Below are 24,573 nucleotides of genomic sequence, written 5' to 3'. Positions count from 1 at the left end.
ACATTTTCAGGCTCTGAATCTCCTTTAATGGTCAGTCGAAATCTCATTTACTAGGAATCCAAGATTATCCTTTTCTCATGTTTTATGATCCCTTTTTTCTAATGGAGAGAAACTTGATATGTAAGTTGATTAATATTTATTTGTTGAATAACTATAAACATAACATTGCAGGTATTTGATGCTATTAGGACTCCAAAAAATGGATATGATGTTTTTAACTGATCTTGAAAAGCTAACCATTTTCTTGGGGAAAGAAAATATATGAAAAGATAATAAAAGAAGGCAGTTTTGTAATTCTTATCCCGTAACTCACAGCAGGGGGTGGCAACTTTAGCACTGCGTTGTAAAGTTTATTGAGTTATTAAGGACCCTTTTTTCAATTTGTTGGAAGATGTGTAATGAGAACTTTCTTGCTTATATTCTGAAACAGGTGTCACTTTGTAGCTCTCCCACCTCTCCCTGCCTTGTAGGATATATATAGTAATTCTGTGGAATAGTTTTGATAATTCAAGGAGATCATTTCGATCCATTCATGGTATTCAGAGGCATAGGATTACGAAATGTGACAATGGCATAAAGGCATAGATTTTATAATTACAAAACCAGGGTTGGAATCTTGGATCTGCCATCTTATAGCTTTGTGACCTGGTGCAAGTCACTTAACTTTTCTGAGCCTAGTTTGATCTACTGAAAATGGGTTAGTTTTGGTAATTTTTTGAGGATTTGTTGGGTTAATATGTGTGCACAATAAACTTAGTATGGTCCCCAGCATACAGTGTCTACTCAGGTAATTCCTACAATTAGAAATGAAGAATGTGGTAGACATCTTCATCTCAGTACTTGAGAAAAGATGCTCTGACATTTCTGAGGGATTCAATATAAATACATTCGAGGTAGAAGGTTCAGACCTGCTTTATCAAAAATATTCATAGTCATTCACGTCTAGACCTTTCTCCTTCGTGTCTAGATTCATTGGCCCCCAAATGATACCGTGTTAAAATTCTTCTTGGGAAATGCAAGGTATGACTAAAGAACAGACCACAGGAAAACATGGCCATCTGATGCAACTACCATCACATGTTCTTTAAAAAGGCCCGTTTTCCGAAACACTAGCATAAAAAGACTTGGCTTTTTAAAAAGCTGGAAGGGAGACAAGTAAAAACATAACAAATAAAAGTAGAAAAGGGCCACATGGTCCCTCAAGCATCCTGAATATTTCAGACCCGCTCCAGGTACACAAATTACGACACAATGTGATGTAGTTCCCATTAACTTTCGAGACGGTGTATACACCTGATACAAGAAATGATAGATGCTATGCTCGGTCTTTGAGGGATATTGTAAAATTATGTTGCTGGAGCCCTTTTTTCTTCATTGTCAGCACAAATCCTTGTTTATTAAAGATTTAGCTTGAAGGAAATTTTAATTAATTACAGGTGCAGTAAATCCTGCCTGGGAAGCTGCCGTGCTGTGTTTACCGTGAATGGCCTTCATGTGCCTGTGCTCCACTCCGCTCTCCCTGCTGCCTGACAGTGTGATTTATGGCTGTTGTTTTCTACCAGTCCACTGTTTGCCCTCTAGGAGGGATTGGTCTCCTGAGCCTCCGTAATAACAGCAGCACTTTCACAGACATCTTTTAATGACAACAGCACTGCATTCAGTAAGTCAGGCTAATTGCAGATGTACCCTATTAATTGCAAAAACTAGGAGAGGTTACATATTTTACAAGCTTTTAATTTGAAACCGCCCGAGATGATTTGTCTTAAGTGTTTGGATAGAGACGTCCATAATATTCAACAATTCACCATTATTGAAACTCCGGTCTAGGCAGTTACAGAATTCTGAGATTGAATCAGGTAAAAACAAATAGTCTTAGATGTGTTTTTACCCAGTGGCTGTTAAGTGGAGGTTATGTTTTCAATGTGGACGTTAAAAAATTTTCTTACTCTTTTTATAAAAGCATCTTTGATTCTTATCATCATACATCTTTTTGAATATGGTAGAAATTTTGTATTTCTATAGTTAACGTTACAGAATTTTCCAAATAAACTTCAATTCTTAGACATGTTGAAGAAGCTAAACATAACTCTGGTGGTATGTATTTGAGAGGCATGGCACCTCGTTTGTTTAACTGTGGTAAAGTGATGTCCCAAATCCAGTTCAGGGTGGCGTTCCTTGGAGGGTAGTGGAATGACTGTGGTGAGTCACTGCATCTAGCAGTTAGGAGTTCCAGGGTCACGAGCAAGTAGATCCACATGGGCAGGGTTTCGCTGTGATCCAGCAGACAGTTTATAAAGGTGAGTGGTAATTTCACTTCTGCTGTATTTCAGGCCCCAAACAGTTGTCGTTGTTTTACTCTCCCATTTCTCTCTGGGCACATAGCTCTGTGCCTGGAGTAGCACAGGGCACGGGGCATTCCTGTGTGTCGGTTTGCTGTCGTTCCACGCCCTACCTGCTTCAGGACTTCTGGAAGCCACTGCTGTCCCAGGAGGAGGAAGAGATGGGGATAGAGTTGGGATAGCTGCCTGCCCAGACTCTCAGTGGAAAATTCAGATGTGGAGGAGCTATTGAAATCAGCTCTGGCTTCTAAAAGTCTCAGGACTGGTGGGATGCGTTCGAGGTGGAACAGTGCATCTCCGGACAGCCTGCTTTTCTTCACTGGACACTAGCCACTGTGGCAGAGCTGGTGGCAGTGGAATAGCAGTGTAATCAGGGAGAAGTGGGTAAGGCGAGGCATGGGAGAGTCTATACGTGTGTTTGTAAGGCTGTGAGCCTTGAGGTATTTAGTGCTGCATTCATCATAGGTAAAAAAAAAAAAAAAGTCAGGAAATGGTTAAATCAGGTGTGGCCCTCGATGTAGTATTGCATAGGCGTGGAAAATCATGAATAGGAAGATGGCAAAACAGTAGTCATTAATAATACAGCTCTCACCTGTTGAGCCTTTACTAGTACCAGGTGTTATAGCTCTTAACTCTGAAGTTTTGAGTGTATTATGACATGAGAAAAGTTTCTCTTTTCCTCTTTCAGAATTTTCTTGGCCATTGTTACACCCATTTATATTCTATTGAATTAAAAAATATTTTAACCCTTGTTTATTAAGATAATATTTTTTAAGATGTTGAATTTTATAAAATTTGTATGACTATGATACATGAATTATTGTATTAGTTTTCCTAATATTTAGCTATTCTTCTATTTCTGTGATGCCTTGTTAGCTTAATATAGTGCTAGGTTTTATTTATAAAGTAATGAATCTCTAGTTGGGGAGTACACACACTGTGTGAGTATGTTGCTTCTGTCAGTTCTGAAAACAGGGTTTTGCTAGCCTTCTATCTTTTTCTGTATTTTTGAACCGTTTAAATAACAGGATTGATTCCTACTTCACTCGTAAAACCCTTTGGGTCCAGTAGACTTCTGGTGGGAAAAGCATAACATCCTTTTCAAGTCCTTCAGCATTGGTCTGATCGGTTTGTCTCATTTTTCTGGGTCCATTTTGGTGCTGTTCCTGTTCTCTGTCAAAGCTCAGGCTCTTTGGCGTTGGACTGCACGTGGCATCGGCTCACATTTTGTGTTCTCTGGCCCTGTGGTGGCTCCTTTAATGTTTTTCATGCTGCCCATCTGAGTCTGTTCTTCGGGCTGACTTGCCAGAGGTCTGTCTGTTTTTTGGTCTTTTCAAAGAGTTACTTAGTTTTTTTCTCTATCAATTCTACCAGGTTTTGTCCTTAAGCTTCACTGATTTTTGTTTTTATCTTACTGTCTCACTGCCTTTACTTAGCCAATTGTATTGGCTGCTATGTGACCTGATAAGCCACAGTTTTCCCCTCTGTAAATTGGGGGTAAGGACCTCTGTCCTCTCTCAGAGTTGCTGTGAGCACTCAGTCTGTGATGAGCATGAGGCGGGGAGCTCTGCCGCCTGCTCTTGTGCAGAGTGCGGGGTCCTGAGCACCTTTCTTCTCCCACCAGGGAAAGGAGCTGCATTCTTTTAGTGACCGCACCCCTGCACCGGCTGGAGGTAGCATGCTGTTCATAGGCCATCTCTTGCTGGTTTATTTTCTGTCCCTGCCCAGCTAAAGGTGGAATTTGTTCTTTTTTTCTGTCAAGCGTGACTGCTAATTTGGATCAATGCAGAATTCCAGGGTCTTTGCTTTCCCCCTAGAATTATGGAAAGATTTGCCCTTCGTTTTCTGACGTATTTAGTGTTGCAGAAAAGATATCCAGCACAGATTTCCTTTGCAGGGAATCTTTTTTCAGTCTGTTTTGTTCTGACTAGAAGCTACAGCACTTTCTCGTTTTCCCTTGTTTTGGGGATTCAGACATCTAATAGGTGTGTACCCAGATGTATGGCTGTTTCGGTGTTTTGTTCTATAGACTCTAGTCTCTCCTCAGAAGTTTTTTCTATCATTTTTAAAATCACTTCTTTTATATCCTTTGTACTCTGTCCTTCTTGAATTCATGTTATACATCATCAGAGCTCCTGGATTTGTCTTTCTTGTCTCCTTGGCTTTTCTCTCATTTCCTTTCGTTTTAAAAAAAAAACGTTTTCCATCTACTGTGTTGTTTTTAGTTTAACAAGGATTGACACAAAGAATGTTTTGGAAAAATAAAAATTGGGTAAGTGTTTACATGTTATACCTTTTTCTGGTCTTCTTATGAGCCCTCCTCCCCCACAGTAGTGGACATACTAGTCAGTGTTTACGACTTACAGATTAATGAAACATAAACTTCCACTGCTGATAATGTATAATTCTGTTGTATATATTATGTTTGTGTACATATTTATAAAGTGCCTTAGATTGTATCATGATTGAAAGGTTGATATTTTTTTAATTTTTAAACATTTTATTATATTTATTTTTCCTTCCAGTTTTGAGATATAATTGACATACAGCACTTGAGAAGTTTGAGGTGTACAGCATAATGATTTGAGATACATACACCATGAAATAATTATCACAGTAAGCTTAGCGAACGTTCATCCTCTCATATAGATACAAAATTAAAGAAATAGAAAAAAATTTCCTGTGATGAAAACTCTAGAATTTACTCTCAACTTTCATACCTAACATACAGGAGTGTTAATTATATTTGTCATGTTGTATATTACATCCCTAGTACTTAGCTTATAACTGGAAGTTTGTACCTTTTGATTGCCTTCATCCAATTCCTCCTCCCCCCCATCTTCCACCTCTGGTAACCGCAACTATGATCTCTTTTTCTATGAGTTTGTGTTTGAAGTATAATTAACCTATAACACTATGTTAATTCCTGTTACACAACATAGTAATTCAATATTTCTATAGGTTTCAAAATGATCTTCATGATAAGTCTAATTATTATATGTTACCATACAAAGATGTTGCATAGTTATTGACTACATTGCCCCGCACTGTACATTTCACCCTTGACTCATTTATTTTGCAACTGGAAGTTTGTACCGCTTAATCTCCCTCACCTATTTCTTCCCTGCCCATCCCCTGTTTGTTCCTGGTACCTATGGCTATTTCTTTCTTTTCTTTTTTAACATCTTTATTGGAGTATAATTGCTTTACAATGGTGTGTTAGTTTCTGCTTTATAACAAAGTGAATCAGTTATACATATACATATGTTCCCATATCTCTTCCCTCTTGCGTCTCCCTCCCTCCCACCCTCCCTATCCCACCCCTCTAGGTGGTCACAAAGCACCGAGCTGATCTCCCTGTGCTATGCGGCTGCTTCCCACTAGCTATCTATTTTACGTTTGGTAGTGTATATATGTCCATGCCACTCTCTCACTTTGTCACAGCTTAACCTTCCCCCTCCCCATATCCTCAAGTCCATGCTCTAGTAGGTCTGTGTCTTTATTCTCGTCTTACCCCTAGGTTCTTCATGACCTTTTTTTTTTTCCTTAGATTCCATATATGTGTTTTAACATACGGTATTTGTTTTTCTCTTTCTGACTTACTTCACTCTGTATGACAGACTCTAGGTCCATCCACCTCACTACAAATAACTCAATTTCGTTTCTTTTTATGGCTGAGTAATCTTCCATTGTATATATGTGCCACATCTTCTTTATCCATTCATCCGATGATGGACACTTAGGTTGCTTCCATGTCCTGGCTATTGTAAACAGAGCTGCAATGAACATTGTGGTACATGACTGTTTTTGAATTATGGTTTTCTCAGGGTATATGCCCAGTAGTGGGATTGCTGGGTCGTATGGTAGTTCTATATTTAGTTTTTTAAGGAACCTCCATAGTGTTCTCCATAGGAGCTGTATCAATTTACATTCCCACCAACAGTGCAGGAGGGTTCCCTTTTCTCCACATGAAAGGTTGATTTTATTTATTTGTTTTTTGGCCACGCCGCATGGCATGTGGGATTTTTGTTCCCCGACCAGGATTGAACCCATGCTCCCTGCATTGGAAGCGGGGAGTCTTAACCACTGGACCACCAGAGAAGTCCTTAAAAGGTTGATTTTAAGAGTCATCCTCATTTAACTTCTTATTTAAAACTGTCTTTACCATTTTGTCATCATTTTAGGAGAAACTAATTCGAGATATTGCTCATTGTCATGGGATTTTGATCACTTCTTACTCCTACGTTCGACTGATGCAAGATGATATTAGCAGGCATGACTGGCACTATGTGATCTTGGACGAAGGACACAAAATTCGGAATCCAAATGCTGCCATCACTCTTGCTTGCAAACAGGTGTGACCTTTAATAACAAGGAGGGTTTCCAGGTGGATAATATTTAATTGAGAATAAACTCTGCTTTTAGTAACAGACTTATTTAATCTTTCCTTGTGCTTTTTTTTTTTTTTTTTTTGTGGTACGCGGGCCTCTCACTGTTGTGGCCTCTCCCGTTGCGGAGCACAGGCTCCGGATGCGCAGGCTCAGCGGCCATGGCTCACGGGCCCAGCCGCTCCACGGCATGTGGGATCTTCCCGGACTGGGGCACGAACCCGTGTCCCCTGCATCGGCAGGCAGACTCTGAACCACTGCGCCACCAGGGAAGCCCTCTCCTTGTGCTTTTGCATAAGGAATTTGAAATACACATTTTGCCTTAATGCAGAACACTTTTCATTCTTGCACTTAATCATGTTTTCTAAAATTCTAATTGTTCACATTACTTAATGTCTCTTATAGGGATCAGTTGTTAGAATGTAACCAAATTCAACTCTAGTCCATAGTCTTCAGCTTGAACAGTAAGAAATTCTTCCCTATATATATATTTTTTTAATCTATGTGTAATTGAAGAATTAAAGTTTCATAAAATGCGTTTTAGAGGAGACCAAAAGAATATGTAGTTGTGTTAAATAATAAGATTGCATGGGAGTGTTTTGGGGTAGGGTTGGTGATCGTCTGCTAAAAGGTGTATTTAACAGAAAAGTCCTTGCTTTCCCCGAACAGTTCCGCACCCCTCATCGCATCATCCTGTCTGGCTCACCGATGCAGAATAATCTCCGTGAGCTGTGGTCACTCTTTGATTTCATCTTCCCGGGAAAGTTGGGCACGTTGCCCGTGTTTATGGAGCAGTTCTCAGTCCCCATCACCATGGGGGGGTATTCAAATGCCTCCCCAGTACAGGTAGTGTATCAGGCAGGTGACACTTCTGGTGTTTTAATATTTAAAACGTTCCTACTAAATACTATACTTTGTAGCCAAGTCATTCAGAATGTAAGGGAAATGACCAAGCTTATAAATTGGTATGTGATAAAAAAAACACAAAATTATTTTTGCTTGATAGCGCATAATTTTCCAGATGAGTTTTTAAAAAATCATGTAAAATATTCAGGAGCAGTCAGAAATTATGAGATAAGAGTGAGTCAATTCTGGACAGCGTGTAATAGTGCAAATTGGGTAGTGCATCTTATAAAGTACTTTACAAGCTTAGCAAAGGGGACACCAGGGAAGACTTAACAAGACGTATACCCTTTAACCTGATCCTGGGAAAAGAGGTTGGGAAAAGTGGGACATTCTAGGTTAGAGCAACAGTATAACGCAGCCACTCTGTGTGACCATGAGCAGTGAGGAGACATGCTTGACTGGACTGGAGATGCTTTTGGAGGAGTTGCAGGAAAGCTGTGGATGCTGGCAGTGGGGGCCTTGAAGGGAGGCAGGAGCGCTTAGGCAGGGAAGAGCCACTGAAGGTGTTTGAGCAGGAGGCTGGGAGCAGGCTGTTCTTGGACGGTTACTCAGGCTGCAGGTAATTGTGGGAGGGAGGCTGGCATTGAGGGACCTGCAGGAATTGTTGGGGGTGAGGGTGATGAGAGCCTGGACCTGGATGTGGGTGATGGTCCTGAGAAAGCAGGTCTAGAGCAAGAGTCCCAAGTGGCGTTTTCTAGGCAGAACAAACAAGATGTGGAGGTTGGTAAGATAAAGGAGATTGGTGGGAGAGTGGTGAGCTTGCTGTAGCTAACCCCTGAGGCTTCAGGCCTGGTGACTGGTAGAGTGGGCTTGTCACAGACAGGAACGTTAGGAGGTGAGGCCAACTGGAGGGCGGTTTATGGAATTTGGGGGCAGGCTCTAGCCTCCATGAGAGGCTGGGTCTCTGCACAGCTCTCAGGTGGGGGCCTATACCAGCCAGGTTATGACTGAGCCAGAAATAAAATACATAACTAGAAAAAGAATTTTAGACCTTTAAGATTAGAGGACTGTCAAAAACCATTTTAATACCTTTAAAATTTTGAGATTGAATGATTTTTGATTTTTAATTAACTTTTACGGGAGCTCTCTTCCTCCACTGAATCCCCGTTATCCTTCATGTATCTTGTTCTTTTTTTTTTTAACTCTTTATTTTGGAATAATTTCAAACTTAACAGAAAGTTGCAAGAATTGTAAAAATAGCTCCTAGATTCCCTAATTGTTAGCATTTTGCTAACATTTTGCCATATTTGCTTTATCTTTCCTTCCCTCCCTCCTCCTTCCCTACCTGTCTCTGTCTCTGTCTCTCTGTCTCTCTCTCTCTCTGTCTCTCTCCCCCCCCCCCCCCCGCCGTATACACACACACACACAAATTTATGCTTTTTTTTCCCTGAATCATCTGAGTAAGTTGTAGACACGATGCCCCTTTTCTCCAAATCCTTTAGTGTATATTTCCTAAGAAGAGGGATGTTGTCTTACATAACCATGGTATAAACATCAAAATCAGGAGGAAATGTAACATTGATGTAATTCTGTTATCTAATCTATTTGTCATGCACATTGTGCCGGTTGTTCCAGTAATTTCCGTGTCTGTTTAGTCTCCTTTAATCTGAAGCTGTTCCTGTGATCTTCCTTTTGCCTTCATGACTTGACATTTTTGAAGACTACAGGCCTATTATTTCATAGAATGTGCCTCACCTTGGGTTTGTTTTCCATTCTTTGTGATTGGAATCAGCTTATTCCCTTTGAGCAGGAATACACAGAAGTGACCTGTCTCTCAGTGCTTTACTCGTATCTGGAGGCACATGCTGTTGGTTTGTCCCTTCATCGGTGGTGGTCTGATTACTGGGCAAGGTGTTGTGTGTCAGACTTCTAAACTCTTTGAAGCTACCACTTCTCCTTTATAATTAATAAGTCATTTATGGGGTATACTTTGAGGCGGTGCAAATAGGGTCTGTTTCTTCCTTGAAGTCCTCGTTTCAGAAGTTTGTGCACTTATCTTTTTCCCCTTTTTAGACTGTAAAGTCCTTGGGAGCAGAGGTACTGCTTTTATTTGCTCCTTTTTGTTTTAAGTCCATAGTTGCCATGAAATAGTGAATCCCAAGAAGGTAGTCTGTCAGCAGGTATTTTGTGTGTCAGGCTGGGGCTAAAATGATGGGAAATGGCTGACAATCAGAGCCTTCCCTCGAATAGCATTCCTGGTCCAGTGGAGAGTGTGCAGGGGGGAAAGTGGTAAACAGATGATCACGGTACAGGGTAATGAAGACTGTGCTCAGGGGAGACAGCCAATCCAGAGCTTGTGGGAGTCAAGGCAGGCTTCCTGGGTGGGGATGGTTAGGATCTAAAAGGCTGAGGAGGGTGAGGGGGAAGAACATTAACTACCCAAAACATGGACTGCCCCTTGGATTTGTACATTGAGCCTGTGCAGGGGATTTTAGAACTGAAAAGAGCCCGAGGAGTCATCTAGTTGAGCCTCCTCATTTCATGCTCAAGGTCATTATTGAGACTGAGCGTTTTGGAGACTTGCCTAAGGTGACTGGGCTCCGGGAGAGGCAGAACTGGGGAGGAGTTATCACTCTGCCTCCTCAGGAAGAGGAAGGAAGCATGAGCGGGCTCAGCAAGGTGTCCATTTTCCACAGCTGTGGGGAGGTGGAGTGACGAAGGAACACAGTTGGATCCTCACTGTGCATTTTTACTCACAGAGAGGCAGACACAAGAAGCAGAAGGGAATTCAGTATAGAATTGGCTCGAAGGTTGGACTGGAGAATGTGGCGTGACGTCAAAGCTAAAATAGGGTTTCTTGGTCTTCCCTGCTCTCACATCCCCACCCCAGTTTAGAGCTTAAGATCTTCCTCTGGGGAGAGTGGGGTGTGAGAAACAGACCCGTCCCCAGCCACTCTGAGCTCCAGCCCTTGCAAGTTCAGCACAAGTGGGCTGGGGGCCGGCGGACTTTCCAGAAGGGTAGACGGGCAGGAGAGAGCGAGCTGCCAGGCCACGCACCAGCCCAGCCCTGGGTTTCCAGCGCCATCAGCATCTCACTCATTCTTCGAGAGGAGAGAAATGGAGGTAGACGCGAGCATGTGGGCAGAGTTTCCTTAACACGCTGTATATATTTTTAGGAAGATTTTAAATAATGTACTTGCTTCCTTGGTAGGACTGCAATGTCTTGTTAAAATTTGAAATTTATCTCAGCATTACAAGCCATAAAATGTACCTGATTATCATCTTCTGGTAATTTTTATCAATTTCTGAATGATATATTTACAGGGTTACCTGTAACCAAAAGTCGTTGATGAATAGAGTTTCTTTGTTATTGTCTGCTGGTCCAAGTAAAACTGTTTTTTTGTTTTTCTGTCTTTGTTTTTGCGGTATGTGGGCCTCTCACTGCTGTGACCTCTCCCATTGTGGAGCACAGGCTCTGGACGCGCAGGCTCAGCAGCCATGGCTCACGGGCCTAACCGCTCCGCGGAATGTGGGATCTTCCCGGACCGGGGCACGAACCCGTGTCCCCTGCATCGGCAGGCGGACTCTCAACCACTGTGCCACCAGGGAAGCCCCAAACTGTTTTTATGTCTAGACATACAAGATATATACACATACATGACATACATGTATACAGACTTGAGTGAGGTGTTCTTAGGGTCTTTTAAGGTGTTTTCTTTTCTACCATGTTAATTTTTTTTTTTTTTTTGAGGTACGCGGGCCTCTCACTGCTGTGGCCTCCCCCCCGTTGCGGAGCACAGGCTCTGGACGCGCAGGCTCAGCGGCCATGGCTCATGGGCCTAACCGCTCCGCGGCATGTGGGATCTTCCCGGACTGGGGCACGAACCTGTGTCCCCTGCATCGGCAGGTGGACTCTCAACCACTGCGCCACCAGGGAAGCCCAACCATGTTAATTTTTTAACTTGAATTTTTCTGTGTTTATTCAAGCTCTTTTAATTATTCATTTTGCTGATAACTTTCTTAAATTTAAGCTTTGGTTGGAAATTTTCTTGTTCCATTAAATAGTATTTACTAGGTTGTTAAGCCTATTTAGATTTTTTTCAAAGTATCAATAATTTATTGAATTCTTTGCCTTTAAGTGAATTGCAGAGAGAGTGGTTTCCTGCACTGTGGGTCTTTGTTTTTCTCTGGACAGTTAATACCCATCTCATGTGGCTGTGCTCCATTACAGAGCCATATGCTCCATTTTAGGCTGGAGTGACCTTTCATTTCTGGGATCATAGGGCTTTTCTTGAACTTACTCTCTGAGTCTCCTGTGGGCAGTAATCTCTGCTTATTATCTGCTGTTCCCCTTGCTGCAGCGTTTCCCTGAGTTAGTGTTTGATCTTCAGTCTTGCAGAGTAGCAGTTCCTTTGTGGCTATTGGAGAGTACAAGATTATAAACTGAGATTTGTTTGAAAGCAGTTTTTTTCCCTAGAGGGGGTCAAGCACTGAATAAATCTCCACTTTAGGGTTTAACTATATAATAATAATTAAATAGAGGTGGAACAGGGCACAAAATTACCAGTTGTTCTTTCGTACATTTTGGTTAATGAGAAGTTTTGTTTTGTTTTTTTTATTGATGATATTATTATGAAAGCTACTGCGTCCTGGAGTATATGGAACTTAAAGTTTTACAAACCATTTTCCTACTGTTTCCCACAATTTTGTACAACCATTGGTCATTCTTTTAAAAAAATTTTTTTAAGCATTGGAATCAATTGAGAGGTAAGAACAAATGTGTTCCTCAGATGCACAGTAATTGTTTCCCCTTTTCTCTTATTAAAGGTTAAAACTGCTTATAAGTGTGCATGTGTTCTACGAGACACCATAAATCCGTACCTACTGCGGAGAATGAAGTCGGATGTCAAAATGAGCCTTTCTTTGCCAGATAAAAATGAACAGGTCTGTAAATACAAGAATTATCAAAACATTCCTAAAGCACAGGTGTACCTGGCATTCACCCTGCTTTTCACACACAGAATAGGTGAGGCTAACAGGTGTGGTCTCTGGTGCTGTGGGGCAGGCTAGTCTACCGCTGTATATACCTGCCTACGACAGGTGAGCCTGCTGGGCTCAGGAGTGACTGGAGGGTGGGGAAGTGGAGGTGGTCATTGTGCACATCCTTTCAGGGAGTTTTCCCCCTCAGTTTTTTTTTTAATTTATTTATTTTTGGCTGCGTTGGGTCTTTGTTGCTGTGCACGGGCTTTCTCTAGCTGCGGCGAGCGGGGACCACTCTTAGTTGCGGTGCGAGGGCTTCTCATCGCGGTGGCTTCCCTTGTTGTGGAGCACGGGCTCTAGGCACGCGGGCTTCAGTAGTTGTGGTGCACAGGCTTAGTTGCTTCGCGGCATGTGGGATCTTTCCGGACCACAGATCGAACCCATGTCCCCTGCATTAGCAGGAGGATTCTTAACCACTGCGCCACCAGGGAAGCATCCCCGTCAGTTTTTGGGGCATCTAAGGTGTGGAGCACTGATCTGAGGAAGATGAGTGGGTTTTCAGATCTGGTGCAAAGATGAAAGGGTTGTCCTGGATCCCTTGTAGGGACCTACTGCTCTGAGAATAAAGGAGAACAGCCAGGTGTGACAGATGAAGAAATAGATACATTTTACAGAGTGAAAATTAGGAGATCAGGCCTGATAGCTTCAGTTTCTATTTCTGTTTTTTGTTCTTGATGTTTTAAGTAGAGGTGGGGACACAGGTGGTGGGTGGGTGGCTTGGGGAGAGTGAGGAGTGTTGTCATGGCCATCTGGGTGTGAGCAGGTGCTGAGCGGGGGGTGGGGGTGGCTCCTCTCTAGGACGCCGCCCTGGTGGGGCTGTCTCCAGCGGCACTCAGCACTTACCACAAAGGAGTGGAGAAGGCAGGCAGTTGAGTTCCTCTTCATTTGGAAGTTTGCAGGGCAGATGCAGTGGGTGGCAGAGGGGTAGATGAAGGAAAATACCGTGGGTTTGTGACTAGCCGAGGAACATAGGCCGTGAAATGGTGGCAGTGGTCTTAGAGAAGGAGAGGAGGGTTGAGAGGCAGAATGTCGGGGGGTGAGGGGAACGTGGGGGCGTGGGTTAGTAGACGCTGTTGGGCTGGCAGGGTAAGGGGTTGTCAGAGGTGAGTCTGGTAAACTTGGGGATGGTTTAGAACTCCAGGAAGGGGAAGGGGTGTGCCAGGTAAGGTTAAGGTTCCTGGTCAGGTTTGCTGAAGTGAAGAGTGGGTTGAGGGGATTGCGAGCTGAGATGGTCTGAGCACTCGAAGGCTGGGATGGAGGAAGCACTGTGCACCTGGTCCTGAACTTCCCCATGAGCAGGAAGCCAGGCTTCAGGGACTCCCGGGATAGTGGGGTGGGGACCATATGCCATGGGGACCAAAAAGTGGATGGAAGACAGAAACGGAGGGGGCTCTTGAGAGGAGGGAGCTCTTCTTTGCTCAGCTCTGAGATGTGGCTTCTTTTTGTTTTGTTTTTAATAGGATGTACACTGAAAATTACATACATTGTGTTCTTTTGATTAGTAAATTTTGTTACTATTTTAGTTATTTTGCTTTGTTAAGTTTTTTTTTTCAGCTCTGTTTTTATTCTCCCCTTAGGTCTTATTTTGCCGTCTTACAGATGAGCAACATAAAGTCTACCAAAATTTCATTGATTCCAAAGAAGTTTACAGAATTCTCAATGGAGAGATGCAGGTCAGCCAAATAATAGAAGCTGGAGAAAGAATTGTGGACCAAGGAAAGTGGGGGAGGAAAGGAAACTAGTACTAGTCAAGGATTCACTGTTATTACCCTCTTGAAAATATTTGGGTGTGAACCTTCCCTTCATTTGAAGCCCTTCCAGAAGTAAGAGAACACACAGTTTGAGCATGCTCCCTTTTTATCTGTACTGCAGCACTGTTACACTTGAACCCAGCACTGCATGGTCTAGTGGAAGAATGCACTAGACAACAGGGTCTGTAATGGTGGGTCCTACAGGGATTGCTGTTCCTCTGTAGCCTGTCGGGAGCAGCCCCGGACTGCTGGGCTGCACAGAGGAAGAATTATTGTTATACATTTTTGTATAAGTAATAACATTTTAGTTATTGGCCATATTCAGCAATATATGTGGGTAAACGTCTCTTCATTCAGCACATGTAGTAAGTTTATCATCAGCTTTAGTCAGAAGCTTCACGTGAACTCTTCAACTTCTTTGTGCTTCAGTATCTTGAAGCATGAATTGTATTTTTATTTGACAGGTAAGACTTCCTTAGTCCTTGGTCCATCCTCGTTGGAGGTACAGCTGAGCAGCATGGGATGCTTGGAAATACACTTTGCTGCCTCCTGCATGGAGACAGATAGAGATGAGTGTGGGTGATGAGGCTGCCTGTGTTCCGTAGTATCTACATGGTTTTTCCTCCAGATTAAGGCATTTTCGTTCTTTTACCCAGCTCTTACTATTTGTTTCATCTGTCATTGGCATCTCTAGGAGGTTTTGAAATCATTCACATTTATTCATCTCTCCTGTATCTCCCCTTAACTTATCTTCACGTGTCTCCAAGTTGTGAAGCCTTAGGTGGTCTAGATCAGCACTGTCCAGTAGATAGAGAACACAAGCCACATGTGTGATTTTAAGTTTTCTAGTACTCACATTAAAAAAGATTAAAAAGCAAAACAGGTGAGATCAACTTTGATAATATATTTTATTTAGCCTGATGTATCTAAAATATTTTAATATGTAATCAAAATTTTTAAACTACTGAGATATTTTACTCTTCTTTGTACTAAGTCTTCAAAATTGGGTATTTTATATTGGTAACACATCTCAATTTGGACTACACACTTCACGTGCTCAGTGGCCACACATAGCTTGTGACTGCTGTGTTGGACAGCAGAGATCTCCAGGAAGAAAGACAAGTAACAGATGACTCTGGGGCGCGGTGATGGGGTTCCTGCTTTGTTCAGATCGTTATCGTTTATTTGTTTAACTGCTTACTAGTTAAAACTACCATACTCTTTGGTTTTTGGCTTAATTTATGATTTATCTTTTTCCACTTGAGTTTTTATACTGGTGAGTGTGACTTGAGTCAGGGGTGAGACCTGTGAAAGATTCCCTCTTGTTGGGGCGGGCGGGTGGGCTCTCTCACTTTGGGTCTCCAAGCCCTTCTGCTGCGTGAAAAGTCCTGCACGTCATTCCCATCCGTAGATTTTCCACGTGGGTATGTTTCCTGATAAACTAATGTAAAGGTAAAGGGAATTTCAGCCTCTGACTCACATGTTAAAATACAGAACTTCTAGTGAGCTACTTAGGAGTACAATTTTTAAATGCATTTGTTTGTAAAATAGATGCTAGTGGGAAGCATCCGCATAGCACAGGGAGATCAGCTCGGTGCTCTGTGACCAGCTAGAGGGGTGGGATAGGGAGGGTGGGAGGGAGACGCAAGAGGGAGGAGATATGGGGATATATGTATATGTACAGCTGATTCACTTTGTTATACAGCAGAAACTAACACACCACTGTAAAGCAATCATACTCCAGTAAAAATGTTTAAAAAACTAATAAATGCATTTGTTAAGTTACATGGTAGATTTCCCTAAATTTTAGATGGGCGTGATGTTTCTTATTTATATTTAAAAGGTGAGCCAGTTTTTTATATGCTGTGAACTGCATACTTTTTTTTTCTAGAGGGAAAATAAATCATCAGCAGTTGAATGTGACCCTGGTAGATATGTTTGGTCCAAAAGGATTTTTTTTGTTTTTAGAGAACGTGCCCTGTCAGGAAAAGAAGATGTGTAAAGGTTGATTTCTTCCAGCTCCTAATATGCTGTGGTTAGGGAGGAAACTAAGAAGCTGGTGAAGAATTACTTTTTAATCTGTGTTACATATCAAACAGCCTCCTTCCTTTCCTTCCGGAGTGAATAGTATTTTACGTGGGGTAATCTGAGTGCACATAATTCTTTTGTACCATAGATTTTCTCTGGACTTGTAGCCCTAAGAAAAATCTGCAACCACCCTGATCTCTTTTCTGGAGGCCCCAAGAATCTTAAAGGAATTCCAGATGAGGAACTAGGGGAAGATCAGTTTGGACACTGGAAACGTTCTGGGAAAATGATAGTTGTTGAGTCCTTGTTGAAAATATGGCACAAGCAGGGCCAACGAGTATTGCTGTTTTCTCAGTCCAGACAGGTGAGTATACAAACCTCATACAAGAAACAAGTTGGTTCTTTATGACTCACAACCATTATTCAAAAAATGAGATATTGTCTAAAATACTGATTCCAAAGGCAAATCCACCCATTGACCCTGAAGTGGCAGCCTGCAAAGCTCTTTGGGAGATGGGACCTTTCTCTAGAGTTGGTGCCCAGAAGTCGGCTTTTTAAAAAAGGTTTATTACCATGTGATTATGGGGTGCAGGTGAGTTTGGGTCTGAACTCAAATAAATGCTGTGCTGATTACAAAACATGTAAGAATTAACAGTATGGAAATACCAAAAATATTCTTGCAGTAATTACATTTATCTTCCTCGAATCAGGAAACCCCTTTTAATATAAGCCTTTTGGGAAGGATGTGACTCTTTACACAAATGTGGAGTACTCACTGGAGATGTACATTTGATTTTTAAACTCTTATATCCTCCACCCCTTTTCCCAAACAGATGTTGGACATATTTGAAGTATTCCTTAGGGACCAAAAGTATTCCTATCTCAAGATGGATGGTACCACTGCGATAGCTTCAAGACAACCACTGATTACAAGATACAATGAGGTAACAAGTGAACAGAATGATGAAGTCACATGGTGCTACTTTGTGCGGAGGGGAAAGAAGGAGAGGTCTGCACCCACAGTGCTACATCTGGGATTGGGCAGTGGGTGCTTTTAACTCAGTGCATTTCTGGATTATTGGGATGTGTTGTGTTTAAACAGAGAATGTGTATTCCTTCTCGAAAACCCGGCTTTAAATATTGCTAATATAATTGATATTAAAAGTAGAAGCTGTGAGATGGGATCTTGGCTGACCAGAGGTTTCTGGGGCATAACCCATTGCTTGTATTGGGAACAGGCTTCCGTGTGGAGAATATGTAAAGGCAGAGGTGAAGAGCTGTAACTAGTCTTCCATGTGCATACTGAGTGTTGTGTGTCTTACCTCTAGGACACATCCATATTTGTGTTTCTTCTGACCACTCGGGTGGGTGGCCTAGGAGTCAACCTGACGGGGGCAAACCGAGTCATCATCTATGACCCTGACTGGAACCCAAGCACAGACGTGCAGGTCCGTTTATTTTGTTTAAAGGAGCGTGTTGGTGACATACTATCTGATGGCTTGCACTCGGGAGCGTCCTTCGGTGCCACGTTACCCTCAGCATATAGCTCACATCTTGGTTGTAGCTTGTCTTCAGCTTGGAGTAAGGGTCTTCACAGTTTTCCCGTAGCAGGCACACTAGACATGGGTAAAAAGAGAACGTGGGAGGGGACAGACACACATTGTTTTCCAGGTAGAGTTGGCTAGGTCTGTTTTGTCACCTGCCTGTTTATCTTCCTTAATAGGCCTTGGTTGTACTTAGCCTCATTAGCCAAAATTCTAATTTTGGGAGTGGAAGGAAGCGACCGGCTATTAATCAGTGCTTATCGCTGAGAAGGGCCCTTGTTGAGCTGCATTTCTTCTACCGTAGGCCCGGGAGCGAGCGTGGCGGATAGGCCAGAAGAAACAGGTGACGGTGTACAGGCTTCTGACCGCAGGCACCATTGAAGAGAAGATTTACCACCGGTCAGTACACGTGGCTGTGCTCCTTGACCGGAGGGTGCTCTCCTGGTTGCGGGTGTGCAGGAGGGAGAGGCACGCTGCCAGGGTTTGGAGCAGGGAATTTTTAAAAAATAGTACTTTAAGAAGTCTTGGGACTTCCCTGGTGGTGCAGTGGTTAAGAATCTGCCTGCCAATGCAGGGAACATGGGTTCGAGCCCTGGTCTGGGAAGATCCCACATGCGGCGGAGCAACTAAGCCCGCGAGCCACAACTACTGAGCCCGCGCTCTGCAACAAGAGAAGCCCCCGCTCGTGGCAACTAGAGAAAGCCTGTGCACAGCAACGAAGACGCAACACAGCAAATTAATTAATTAAAAAAAAAAAAAGAAGTCTTTCCATCTTAGAGCAATAGTTGCTGTAACTGAGCAATATGTGTTTTGGTTTTTTTATCTTGTTTTTTTTCTTTCTCATTAAAATAAGCTTAGATGTCTTATTGTGTGTTTTTTAAAAATGTCTTTGAACCTGATTGTTTTTCTACCTTATTAATAAACAATTACTGTATGTTTAGAATTCTGAGGTACAGCTGAACATTGTTTCATACCAGCTTGATTTCTATCTTTTTAGACAAATCTTCAAGCAGTTTTTGACAAATAGAGTGCTAAAAGATCCAAAGCAAAGGCGATTTTTCAAATCCAATGATCTTTATGAGCTGTTTACTCTGACTAGTCCTGATACATCCCAGAGCACTGAAACAAGTGCTATTTTTGCAGGTATTCCATAAAGTAATTTAACTTAAAGTAACGAAATACATAAGAATTATGCAGTATAACACTAGCATGTTTTTCCCTTTCACAGGAACTGGTTCAGATGTTCAGACACCCAAACGCCGTTTAAAAAGAAAACTTCAACCGGCTTTTGGAACAGACCAGAACATTCCAGTAGGTAAAAAGTTCCCTGGTTCTAACACATCTGCAAACGTTGCCACGTCATCTGAAGAGAAATCTGCAGCTCTAGGACCTGAAGTGAATGCAGTAACTTCTAATCTAGGTGATCCTTTGAAAGATGCCCCTCAAACGTCTTGTAGTCTAACTAACAGTGAGAGGCTTGGAGAAGAGACAGGTGCAGTGTCCAGACTGCAGGATTCCTCAGTGATTCATGGAAACAGGGAAGGTTCAGATTCTCCAAGAATCAGCAAAATGTACAGGATGTCTGGTGAGGAAAGCATCGATGAAAAGGAGGGTCTTTCTGATAAAAGAGAAAGCTGCCGGGTTCAAACAGAACCTCTTTGGGAGAATGAGCAAACAGAAAATAATTTTTATAAGCACAAGTCGAAAACGAAACATCATGTGGCAGAAGAAAAGACCCTGGAGAAACATCTGAGGCCGAAGCAAAAGCTTAAGAGCTCTAAGCACCGCAGAGATGCCAAGTTTGAGGGAACTCGAATTCCGCACCTGGTGAAGAAGAAGCAGTACCGGAGGCAGGACAATGAAACTGAGAGCGAGCCCAAGGAACGCAGCCATGACGACTACGTCCTGGAAAAGCTTTTCAGAAAATCAGGTACTCCTTTTGCTGACCTTGCCACAGGTGTGCTAGGAATAGAAATGAGGGGGCCACTTCTAGCGGAAGCAGCCTTTCCTGACAGTGCAGAGTGTGTGGTCAACTGGAAGTATTTTTCCTTCTAAAACTCAGATTTGAAATGTATTGACATTTTTGAAAATCATTTTCACCTCTCTTTCCTAGGAGAATTTGAACCTTGGGAGAACAATAGGACTCGACTTCTAACCACATACAGGAGGGGTGCAATGCTTAAAATAGATTTGTACTACCTGAACATTCATAGGTGATTTCTCTGCATGCTATATTTATCTGATTTAACAAACACAGGAGAGTAAAGTGACAGATCATGGGGGAGAGAGACAGGGGCATGGCCAGAGGCAGGCACTCTGGAAGTAGGAAAGCTGGTAGCTAATATCAAGGGAGAAAAATTAGGAAAGCAGACTCAACAATTGCTCAGGACCCTGGAGGGACCGGCCAGCCTGCACAAATTAGTCATCCCTGGGACTGTCTTACTCAGGTCTCACCAGTCACTGTGTTCCCAAGGTGACAGCCTTGACTTTCCAAAGATTGCAGAATCAGTTTCTGTTCAGGAAAGCAGGCTTACATATGGCATCTCAGAAGGAAACCACCTGGGCCTGATGCTTTCTTGTAAGGTAGTTCATTGGTAACTTGCTCTGTTTTTTTCTACAGTTCTTGGTCTATTTTCCTAAGAAAAATTATCTGTCTTGTCTAGTTTTCAAGTTTATTTGCATGGAGGCATAGAAAATACTCGTAATAATTTTTTTTAAATTGGCTTCTTTTTCAAGATAATTTCCCCCTTGTCATTTCTAATTTTGTATATTTTTCCCCCGTTTCCTTTGTCAGGTTAAGCTAGTAGATTGTCTATTTTGTGATTTTTTTTCCCAATAAACCAGGTTTTTGATTTATTAATTAGATCCATGGTTGTTCTCTACCTCATTAATTTATGCTTTTATCTTCAGTATTTTCTTCCTGTTGCTTTTGTTTTTGTTTTGATGAGTTTTTTGGTCCTAATTTTTATAAAACTGTTTGACTTGGAATTCAGTTCCTTTATTTTTGTTTTCATTTTTATTGATAGACATATTTAGGGCTATGCATTTTCCACTGATGACTGCATTGGATTCTTCTGATATGTAGTGTTTCCATCATCATTACTTTTTAGAAATTCTGTAGTTTTATTTTATATTTGTATATTTTCCCCCTTCAATAGAGAATATATTAGTAGGAGATTTTAAAGTTTTCCAGGTAACAGTGAAGAATTTATGTTGAAGTGTGGTTATTAAAGCATTATGCTTTGATTATACAAAGCAGTGACAGTTGATAGTCCCTCCCTCGTCGGGTAGAGATGCAGGTGAAGAGCAGCAGCATTTGTAAAAGTTCCTGGGTCCTGGTGATCACGGGTGAATAGCAGCTAAAAACGTTCATGATGTTTCCTCTACCCACAACACACTAGCCTATACAGAAGAAAACGTGTGATTATGTACGAGCTGAAATAACATGTTCACTGTTTCCTTTGCTCTTGTCAGTGGGTGTGCACAGCATCATGAAGCATGATGCCATCATGGACGGAGCCAGTCCAGACTACGTGCTGGTGGAGGCAGAGGCCAACCGTGTGGCCCAGGATGCCCTCAAAGCACTGAGACTCTCTCGGCAGCGGTGTCTGGGAGCAGCATCTGGTGTTCCCACCTGGACCGGCCACAGGGGGGTGGCTGGTACACCAGCAGGAAGAAAGTAAGAGGTTGCCACCCTGCCATGCTTGTGAGGAGGCCAAACCTGCTGGGCTGGAAATAAAATCAGGGCAGGCGGGGATACCTCCTCCCGTTTATCTGAAGCAATAGAAAATCTCTCAGGGAGGGATTGGGTCAGCCAGATGTATGTGACTTGGGGAAAGACTTTTATCATCTTACCTTCTTCTTTGCTTTCATTCCCTCCTTTCCAAAGCTGATTTTTCAGGGAAAGGAGAAATCTGTTTTGCTTAAGAGGTGATGTCATAAAAAATAGTAAGAGGTACAGAATAACGATTAAACTTTAATAAGATGATTAGCTAGGTTTCAGCAATCAGTAATTACTATGGTATTCAGCGTGCTCTTTTAGAATAGTTTCCCTACCTAGAATTCAAGGGTAGTAAGTTGAGCAAGGATATTGAGTGGTTTTTACTTGAGATGCAGTAATAATTTCTACTACTTTACTAGGAGAGTAAAGTACGGGAATCTCAGGGGATAGAGCAGAAGCATCATGGCTGCGAAAGAATAACCGTGCAGAAGAAAATTGCTCCAAGAGGAGTTTAGTTGTTGGAAGGGCATTCTCATCTGTCACAAAGTTACATTTTATCAACTATGACTCTCTTCGGTATTTAGGAGAAGATTTGGTCAGAAAAGGAACTCCAGCTTCTCTGTGCAGCATCCCTCTTCAACATCTCCAAAGGAGAAATGCCAGGTAATCTGATAGCCTATCAACTTTTCATTTGTGAGATCTACTTAATTGAATTGCCATGAAGATTTCACTCGATTCTGCATGTGAAGAGCATCACTGGCACAATGACATCTGATGTTTACATTGTATGTATGCACTTTCATGCATTTATGAAGTACTTTTCTGTGAATTTAAAAGGGCCAGCGAACTTCCTAGAAAAGACAAAGTCTTTAACCCAAGATCCATAGTAGAATCTCTGTTTTGTCTTCCAAAAGTTCATATAAGGATGGGTGATGTGTGAGTTGCTGCCCATACCGCCTGCCCCATCCGGAGGTGAAGTACTAGCTCCAAGGACCACTGCCCTCTAGACTAAAGGTCTAGAGGGCCTTTATTGAATGTTGTTTGTAATTTCCTAGCTGCCAGAGCACTGTGCCCTTCTCTGCCTGTCCTACAACCCCGAAGGCCTTGAGCGCTTCACTGAGAGTAAATAGTAGGCCATACTCTTATCATTTAATACTTTGTTTTTTTCTGCTTAAGGGTCATGTTACTTATAAAATTTGAAAACTCCCAGGTTCAGATTCCTGTTTTAGATTAATATGAACACATTTAGGAATTGAGAACCTTTTTTTTTTGACTTCCTGTGTTATGTTCTTTTAGCAGTAGGAATGTGAAGAAAAACTAGATTTATGTAGCTGTTCTAAGGAAACTCACATGAGGTGTAAAGTAGTAAAAAGATTTAAAAGTGAAGGAAGTACAGCTCTGATATTGTTCCTTATCCCACGGTGCTCAGATCCGGGAAAATTTGGGAGGAAGAACAGTAAATGCCCACAGAGCTCGTACCTGCTGGAGACGGTTTCCCTAGAAGCCTTCTTCGGAAGCCCGGCCCCACCCTCTCTGCCCTCCCTCCACTCTCGTCCCTCAGGATGGTGACGAAGCAAATAGTGTAGTTTTGGGTTTTTTAGGAAATGTTTTCTAAGAGTGGGTGCATTTAGACACTTGACTCTCCTCCTTTCCCTTTCCATTAGATGGTGTATCATCCATTCTCCATCAACCTCAGTGCCCTGGGCATGTGTATTATCTTATGGCCCCTCAGAGCATTTGGAGAAATAAGTAGTGGGAGCGTAAACTGGAGATTAAATATATCGATGCACTGGTCTTCTTTCTCCAGGACAGCACTATGAAAAAGGATGGAAAAGATAATGTTTCGGAGCATTTTAGAGGAAAAGTTGAAGATGCAGAGCCTTCATCCGGGGCCCTCACTTCATCCTCACTGTTGGCCAAAATGAGAGCTAGAAACCACCTAATTTTGCCAGAGCGCTTAGAAAGTGAAAGTGGGTACCTTCCAGAGGCTTCTACTCCTCCGCCTTCCAGCATGGAACACGATGACCTTCTGGTAGAAATGAGAAACTTCATTGCCTTTCAGGCCCAAGTTGATGGCCAGGCCAGCACTCGGGAGATACTGCAGGAGTTTGAATCCAAGTTATCAGCATCACAGTCTTGTGTCTTTCGAGAACTATTGAGAAATCTGTGCACTTTTCATAGAACTTCAGGTGGTGAAGGAATTTGGAAACTCAAGCCAGAGTACTGCTAATCAATATTACCTTCTGAACTTTAAATTGACTTTTTCTAGTGGAAATTTCTGATTATTAATCTTAAGATTAATTATCATGTTTTGTCAATGGAAGTTGGCTGCATTTGATGTTTACTTTGAATGATAGCTACCTCATAGTTAAAACTTTAAGGAGGAAGAAGTTCTTCTCTGAAACTTAAAAAATACCTGGATTTCTTTTTTTTTTTTCCAAATACCTGGTTTCTTTTTTTTTTTTTTTTTCCAAAATTAATTATGAAATCAGGGACCTAACTGTTAATCCTTGGAACACATTTGTTCTTTTACCCAGAAGATGCTGTCAGGGAGTACATTACTACTCATTTAGAAGTTTATAGACCAGAACTCTCAAGAATTCTTTTTACTGGTGCTAAAAACATGTCTTATATTCAGTTAGACCTGTTCAGTAAATCAGTTCGTCAGTATCTGATAACAGAATTGTTTTTGGTACCTAGCTTTTAAATGTTTAAATCGATCATTTGCCACCCAAAAAAGAGATCAGACTTGTTACCTTTTGAGTCCTATTTGTTGCCTTTAAACGATCTTCTGTTAAGGTACTGTTAAATTGACAGGTATTTTTATTAGTAAAGCATGGAATAGCTTGATAGTAAATGATGAGACATGTATTTTCAGAAACTTGTAGTTTTCTCAGTTTACAGTGGCTTTATTTT

At 41.9% G+C, this 24,573-nt stretch overlaps 1 protein-coding gene across 9 annotated transcripts in view; it reads left to right on the top strand.

The window, feature by feature from the left end:
- Window positions 1–24,126, top strand: part of ERCC6 (ERCC excision repair 6, chromatin remodeling factor) — a 69,898-nt gene extending 45,772 nt beyond the window's left edge. For 2 of the 9 annotated variants that reach the window (XM_022564488.3, XM_022564487.3), the window contains exons 9-21: window positions 6,524–6,694; window positions 7,397–7,573; window positions 12,401–12,517; window positions 14,191–14,286; window positions 16,541–16,756; window positions 17,226–17,336; window positions 17,721–17,840; window positions 18,241–18,335; window positions 18,934–19,079; window positions 19,165–19,866; window positions 21,411–21,615; window positions 22,242–22,320; window positions 23,465–24,126. In XM_022564488.3, coding sequence (XP_022420196.2) covers window positions 6,524–6,694; window positions 7,397–7,573; window positions 12,401–12,517; window positions 14,191–14,286; window positions 16,541–16,756; window positions 17,226–17,336; window positions 17,721–17,840; window positions 18,241–18,335; window positions 18,934–19,079; window positions 19,165–19,866; window positions 21,411–21,615; window positions 22,242–22,320; window positions 23,465–23,887 — 2,658 coding nt within the window. In that variant the 3' untranslated portion in view covers window positions 23,888–24,126. Of the gene's footprint in view, window positions 1–6,523; window positions 6,695–7,396; window positions 7,574–12,400; window positions 12,518–14,190; window positions 14,287–16,540; window positions 16,757–17,225; window positions 17,337–17,720; window positions 17,841–18,240; window positions 18,336–18,933; window positions 19,080–19,164; window positions 19,867–20,049; window positions 20,150–21,410; window positions 21,616–22,241; window positions 22,443–23,321 lie in introns of those variants that run through there. The other 7 variants (XR_002643304.3, XR_016388101.1, XM_089897823.1 and 4 more) reach the window with 7 other exon arrangements.
- The last annotated feature ends 447 nt before the right edge of the window (window positions 24,127–24,573 follow it).

Source organism: Delphinapterus leucas, chromosome 16 (genome assembly GCF_059928025.1).
Source record: "Delphinapterus leucas isolate spDelLeu-1000000601 "Yukka" chromosome 16, BTC_Dleu_Yukka2, whole genome shotgun sequence".
In the NCBI taxonomy this organism is placed as follows: Eukaryota; Metazoa; Chordata; class Mammalia; order Artiodactyla; family Monodontidae; genus Delphinapterus; species Delphinapterus leucas.
Note: the sequence above shows the minus strand (reverse complement) of the source record. Positions and strands in the feature narration are given on the sequence as shown.